This window comes from Clinocottus analis, unplaced genomic scaffold (assembly GCF_023055335.1).
Source record: "Clinocottus analis isolate CAN_PGR_092001 unplaced genomic scaffold, fCliAna1.0.p SCAF_12, whole genome shotgun sequence".
NCBI lineage: Eukaryota > Metazoa > Chordata > Actinopteri > Perciformes > Cottidae > Clinocottus > Clinocottus analis.
In genome coordinates this window covers 11,872,454-11,879,750 of record NW_027175843.1, presented here as the reverse complement: position 1 = coordinate 11,879,750, position 7,297 = coordinate 11,872,454, and the positions used below count along the sequence as shown (strand labels likewise).

General features: G+C 42.3%; 1 protein-coding gene across 1 annotated transcript; it reads left to right on the top strand.

Moving 5' to 3' along the window:
* Positions 1–2,442: 2,442 nt before the first annotated feature.
* LOC137783238 (golgin subfamily A member 6-like protein 7) lies at positions 2,443–3,732 on the top strand. Its single transcript, XM_068573038.1, has one exon. It carries the CDS (start codon positions 2,443–2,445, stop codon positions 3,730–3,732), a length of 1,290 nt encoding a protein of 429 aa, XP_068429139.1.
* The last annotated feature ends 3,565 nt before the right edge of the window (positions 3,733–7,297 follow it).

Here is a 7,297-nt window from a genome sequence, read left to right as displayed (position 1 = left end):
GCCTTGCAATTTATTTGGGAACAAAGAGATGTGGACAAGGTTTCAGAATGTGAGGATCACATTAAAAAAATTCTGAGTCTGACAATGTTTTTGAAGAAGAGGATGATATTGAGCATCAGCTAATTCCAAGATGAAGACGAGCACCAGGAACAGCCCATCAGCAGCTAGCAAGTGAAGAAATATGGACGCTCCAATCTCAGGGTTCTCTGCTCTGACCTCAAGGTTCTATGCTCTGACCTCAGGGTTCTATGTTCTGACCTCAGGGTTCTATAGCCATGAGACTGGGGAATCTGTGTGTCTCTGTCTGAAAGAACGTGCAATACCATTGTTATCATACCATGCAGAGGCCAATCTAAAGACGTAACGGTGGAATGAAGCCATGAAGACGTCATGGTGGCTTCAGTGTATTGATAACTATAAGCTATTCAAGAATGTCGTGCTTCGCTCATTCTTTGAGCAGTCTTGAATATGCAATGTGTCTATCACGTTGTACTTCTGACTCTGCTCCTTCCTTGCAACGAATAAATGTTCCTGTTCCTGGTGGGGGGGGGGGGGTTTACATACTTGTTGTAAGTACATTGCAGCGTGGTTTTAGCCTTTTTAATCTCTGTTTATCATTTATAGAGCGTATTCACGTGACGTCAGCATCTCAATCGCGCCATCTTGGGGTCCACTTAATTAGCCTGCTGCTAGTGGAGGCAATGGATTCTGCAATGGAGTTTGTTTTACTGGAGACAAGTTTCTACACACAGGAAAGTTTCAGGACGTACAAAAGTCTGCAGGCTTAAGCCATATTCACACCAAAAGCGCTACGCTTTTTCGCCTGATTTCACTCGCTTGACACTTTATGTGGTTAACTCGCTTTTCGCTTTTTCACTCAACCAGTTGCAGTGGAAAGGCGGCGCGGCTTGAGTCCTGTTACCCCTAGTTACCATCAGCACTTAGCCCGGTCACGGTCCTGTAAAACAGTTTTCATTTCCGCTATCGGTCATAAGACATTAACAACTATTTCTGCGTTATGCTAGTTCTGGAAATACCACAAATATCGCAACATCAAGCGCCCCGTGTCTGGGTTCATCCTACAATCTGTAGTTGCACACAGCTGTCTCCGGCTCCAGGACTGTCTGGATGAAGCCGCTTCCAACGCTCATTCAGGACCAGCTGTGACTGTTTGCTGAGCGCTGTTCCCATGTAGCCAGTGTTTTATTTTTACCTTAAAATGAATCACAGTAAAGGCAGACATCGCCCAATGGAGTTGCCATGTTAATGGCTTTCTCCCAAGTTTCCATCCACAGTTCCTTTTGCGCAAGTGTAAGACATTGATTTTCGCTCAGCGGAAAAGCAAAAGAGATTATTGACGACAGTGTCAATGGAAACGTGCTAACAATCCGATGGATTAACCGAAACGCATGAGAAGAGTCCTAACGCTCATACGCGAGTGAAACCGAAGTAAGTTAGATGCATTATCGGTTTCAATTTTTTCCAAAGTTATTTTCCCCATCAACTGAGATCAATATTAACAGCAACTCTGATTTCTGTGTGTAACAGCACCACAGTGTGTTCACCACACTGCTCATTATAACATTGACAAATAGATTCTAGTCATAGAGGAAAACAACATTACTGATGTGGCTCATACATTATGATGCAGAAAACCCGGAAGTACCTCAGTGGCCGCCATGATAAGTGCCGGTCGAATTCTGTAAATGCAAAGGAAAGGAGATTCATGTCTCCTAACTTAGCTCCTTCAGCTTAGGAACCACTGGACATTTCTCTATGAAAGGAAAGGAGATAATGCCGACCCACAATCCCTTACGGCGGCAACATTTAAAGTGACGTTTCATTCGACCGTTTACGAGAACAAACGATCATGACCGACAAACGTTCAAATCTATGCAGTTGTGGGTTATTTATTAACTATCAAGCCAGACCTTTTAATAATAAAGACTATTATTAATACAATAATATTGAACATGACTCAGATCACACTATTATCCTTGTAAACAGGATGTTGATTGGTTGCTTAGTTACAGAAAATACATTCTATTTTCTGTAACTAAGCAACCAATCCATATCAGGTGATCTGAGTCATGTGACTCAACCAGAAGAGGGAGGAGTCAAGCCTTTGAAGATTTCAAAGGCACGTTGATCAAGTTTCTATATGTAAGAGTCCTCTGGAAAAAGTTCTTCATGCTACATTTACATTTCATGTAAACTGAGCGAACTTCTACTATCAAGACACAACTTGCACCAGTACTCAACCAGCAATACCGTACTCAACCAGCGATACCGTACTCAACCAGCGATACCGTACTCAACCAGCGATACCGTACTCAACCAGCGATACCGTACTCAACCAGCGATACCGTACTCAACCAGCAATACCGTACTCAACCAACAATACAGTATTCAATCAACAATAACAGCAATTTAACTCTAAAAATGCAGGACCAGAGAATTGCTGCCCTTGAAGAGCAGATGGCCAACAAGGAACTCCAACATCAGCAGGAGAAGGAGAAAATACTCAAAGCTCTAAAGGCCGAGAGAGCTTATAGAAAAGAAGTAGAGGCCAAATTTAACGCCATGAAAATAGAGCTGAAATCGATCGACAATATTCAACATACCAGCCCTACTGACGAGGTGCAGAAGCAAGAAAACCTTCCAACACCCAGCACAGAACAACAGGATCTGATCAAACAAATTGTGGAGCTGGCCATAAATAATACCGCCCTGAAGAATCTGATTAACACCAATGAGCTCAAATGGGAGGAGGAAAAAGGAAAAATAATTGGAGCTCTGCGGAAAGAGAGACTATTCAGAAAGGAAGAAAAGGTGGAGAAGAGGAAGTTGGTGGATGATTACAAGGCTCTCAAACATGAATTAGACCTATTCAAAATGATGACAGCGCAGGTCAGCTCTGCGAAGGATGACAAAGTCCAAGAAATGGAGGTAGAGATCAAGCTCCACACACAACGAACTGTCGACCTGCAAGAAGACATGACACGTCAGCTCTCTGCAAAAGATGACAAAGTCCAAGAAATGGAGGTCGAGATCAAGCTCCTCACCCAACAAACTGTCGACCTGCAAGAAGAGATGACACGCCAGCTCTCTGCAAAGGATGACAAAGTCCAAGAAAAGGAGGTAGAGATCAAGCTCCTCACCCAACAAACTGTCGACCTGCAAGAAGAGATGACACGCCAGCTCTCTGCAAAGGATGACAAAGTCCAAGAAAAGGAGGTAGAGATCAAGCTCCTCACCCAACAAACTGTCAACCTGCAAGAAGAGATGACACACCAGCTCTCTGCAAAGGATGACAAAGTCCAAGAAAAGGAGGTAGAGATCAAGCTCCTCACCCAACAAACTGTCAACCTGCAAGAAGAGATGACTGGCCAGCTCTCTGCAAAAGATGACCAAGTCAGCCAACTGGAAGAGAAGTTCAAGCTCCTCATACAAGAACATGCTGACCTCCAAGTCGCCAACCTGCACCTCCAGGAGCTCTCCCAAAAAACGGATAAAGAGAAGGCAAAGATAAAGAAGGAGGCAGAGCAGAAGCTTAAAAAGGAGAAGGAGGAGGAGGAAGAGAAACAAAAGGAGTTACAGAAAGCACAGAAGAAGGAGAGGGCTGAGAAGTTGAAGAACGACATCAAGGAACTGAAAAAACAAGCAAAAGAAAGGAAGTTGAGGGAGAAGAGAGGTGAGACGGGTACGGCGGATGAGAAGAGAAAACACTAATAGTGTTTCTCTTCCCTCTCCCCTCTCTGCCCTGCCCCATCATCCTTCCTAACCAACATCCTCATCCTCCACCCCCAGACTCCTTCCTCCTCCAATCAGCAAGAAATCCACATTATGGCACAATTTCTGTTTGCATGCTCTCCACCTGTTTATTTTTCTAATTCGGTTTCCTCCCAAACTCAAATCATTACCTTCTCCCTCTAATATTGTGACACAATTTGAGGATGCGTTGGAATGGTGAAACAAAAAGGACGGACATTATGTCCTGACTTTGTTGTCACCATTACCTTCTCCCTCTAAGATTGTGACGCAATTTGAGGATGCGTTGGAATGGTGAAACAAAAAGGACGGACATTATGTCCTGACTTTGTTGTCACCATTACCTTCTCCCTCTAAGATTGTGACGCAATTTGAGGATGCGTTGGAATGGTGAAACAAAAAGGACGGACATTATGTCCTGACTTTGTTGTCACCATTACCTTCTCCCTCTAAGATTGTGACGCAATTTGAGGATGCGTTGGAATGGTGAAACAAAAAGGACGGACATTATGTCCTGACTTTGTTGTCACCATTACCTTCTCCCTCTAAGATTGTGACGCAATTTGAGGATGCGTTGGAATGGTGAAACAAAAAGGACGGACATTATGTCCTGACTTTGTTGTCACCATTACCTTCTCCCTCTAAGATTGTGACACAATTTGAGGACGCGATGGAATGGTGAAACAAAAAGGACGGACATTATGTCCTGACTTTGTTGTCACCATTACCTTCTCCCTCTAAGATTGTGACACAATTTGAGGATGCGTTGGAATGGTGAAACAAAAAGGACGGACATTATGTCCTGACTTTGTTGTCACCATTACCTTCTCCCTCTAAGATTGTGACGCAATTTGAGGATGCGTTGGAATGGTGAAACAAAAAGGACGGACATTATGTCCTGACTTTGTTGTCACCATTACCTTCTCCCTCTAAGATTGTGACACAATTTGAGGACGCGATGGAATGATCAAACAAAAATGACGGACGTTATGTCCTGAGTTTTTTCTCCCTAATGCCTTCTCCCACTAAATTTTTACACAAATTCCGTTTGCATGTCCTCCACCTGTTTGTAGGGTTTTTACTCCGGGCACTCCGGTTTTCCCCCAAACTCAAAGACATGCAGCTCCAAAATAAACCAATTTATAATTTCAACTTTACTTCCATGATTTAAAAATTATTTCACTGAAGCTCATACTAAAAAGTACTTAAGGGCCCATGTATAAGCCATTACATTGATTTGTGTCTTGATGGACGTGATGTCCTTACTTTTTTCTCACCAATACATTCTCCCTCTAACATTTTTACACAATTTCTGTTTGCATGTTCTCCACCTGTTTGTAGGGTTTTTATTCCGGGCAATCCGGTTTTCCCCCAAACTTAAAGATATGCAGGTCCAAAATAAAACCAATTTATAATTTCAACTCTAATTCCACGTTTTAAAAATGATTTCACTGACGCCCAAAAGGTACGGGCACATGTGTAAGCTTTTAAACTGATTTGTGTTTTGACGGACGTTATGTCCTGACTTTTTCTCACCATTACTTCTCCCTGTAAGATTGTGACACAATTTGAGGATGTGATGGAATGATAAAACAAAAATTAAAGGTGCAAGCAGCTGTGAGCGGGTCCTCGCTCTTTCCGGCACGTCGGGGACGCCTGCGGGTCGGATAACAGATACAGACATATCTGTCATAGGCCATAGCTGCTAAACTGCAAAACTCAATAGAACTGCCTGCATAGATACAAGACATCTGCAGAAAACACCATGGCAGTGTCACCTCATGTGTATCTGAAAACATCTGTGAGAGCGTAAGAGGATACAGTGATGTGCTGCCACCCATTTCATTCACAAATAAATTACATAATAATATGCACATCAGTTCATGCAATCTCCTGTCAATATATACGACCACAATAAGAATTGTGTTTGGCGCACAAATAGAGAGGTACCATAACAGCATTATGATAAAATACAGATATTTTAAGTTTCCAATATTACCATATGCAGGCAGTACAAAAGACACAATCTCAGTTGTGTTCTCCATCTCTTTCTCTTGCACTGTGTGTGACACAAAGTAGAATAAGCAGAAACACTGGTTCAGTAATAGTGTTACCTATTAATCTTTTCAATGATGCCTCAAAACAATATTCTACTTGCATTTAAATTCTCTTAAGATCGTGGTGTTAGGCAGGCAAACACATTGAGGAGCTTTTCTCGGTTATTAAATTCAAGATTCGAGCAACAAAGAATCACAAAATAAACTTATGACATCAGAGTTCTATGCTCTGATCTCAGGGTTTTCTGCTCTGATCTCAGGCTTCTATTTTCTAATCTCTCCGACTTCAGGGTTCTATGCTCTGAACTCAGGGTTGTATGCTCAGGCCTTAGGGTTCTATGCTGTGACCTCAAGGTGCTCTGATCTCAATGTACTATGCTCTGACCTCAGCTAGCTCCAAAATGAAGACCAGCCCATCAGCAGCTAGCAAGTCAAGAAAAATTGACTAAAGATCTGGACATTAAGTTGTCGGATGTGTTGAATTAAGAACCCAAAAATGCAGCGGGTCCACCAGACCCGCGAACACTTGCTGAATAACAATATGATGCAATAATAATATGAACACTACACAAGGGTTAAGAGATACAGATCACATGCATTGGTATCAAATGTTAACTGGAATCTTGCTAATTTGGTGGCACAAAGCTTAATGCATGATGTAACTGAAGCTCATGCCACTGGACAAAAAAACCCAACTAACACCTGGCTTTTGTCTGCAGTGGGAAAGTAACAATTGGCATTAAATCCTTCGACAAAGTGAGAGATCAAATTCTGGAAATGATAATCCATTATACAAAATAGTATAGTAATACATAAACTCATTGTGACAGTAACATCGCTTAAAGCTAAGCAATGGGAATTCACGGTACAACATGATACATTAAATCATCTGTAGTTATTTAATAGTTAGGCATACGTTAAGCATGTTTTTTCTCTTACGAAGTGTTTCAGAAATATTAAAACTGCTTGAAAAGCAACCACAATTCCTTTTAGACTCAGAAATAATTTTTATTTGCTTAAATCACTGATCAGACTGTCAAATAATGAGGTAGCAGCACATGCTTGATCACGCACTGCGTTGACGTAATTCCTGCAGGGGATACACTGATAGAAACATCTCATATCATTGCTTCTAAGCATTAATGTCCAACCCTTAGAGATTTGGCCTACAAATAGACTGAAGTGGGCAGAGGTTCCTGCAATCAACAGCTGGTTTTGATGTGCGGTGGATGACAGCTCAGAGAGGTGGCACATCCCAAAGCATGTCAAGCTGCTGGCTCATGTGACTTCCTGTTTTGTCTCAGCGCCAGGAGGAACTCAAGAGCGTCGACCCAGTCATCGTTCCCAACGAGTCTGAGCTGATTGACGTGATTTCATGTTCTTTCGTTCAGCATTTAGCCCTCCTTGGTGTGCTGTCAGAGCTTCACTGAGTGATCCTCCTCCAGTGAACAGCTGACAGGTGACATGCA

Coding starts and splice junctions, on each gene's coding strand:
- LOC137783238 (XM_068573038.1), top strand. CDS start 2,443: ATGCAGGACCAGAGAATTGCTGCCCTTGAAGAGCAGATGGCCAACAAG.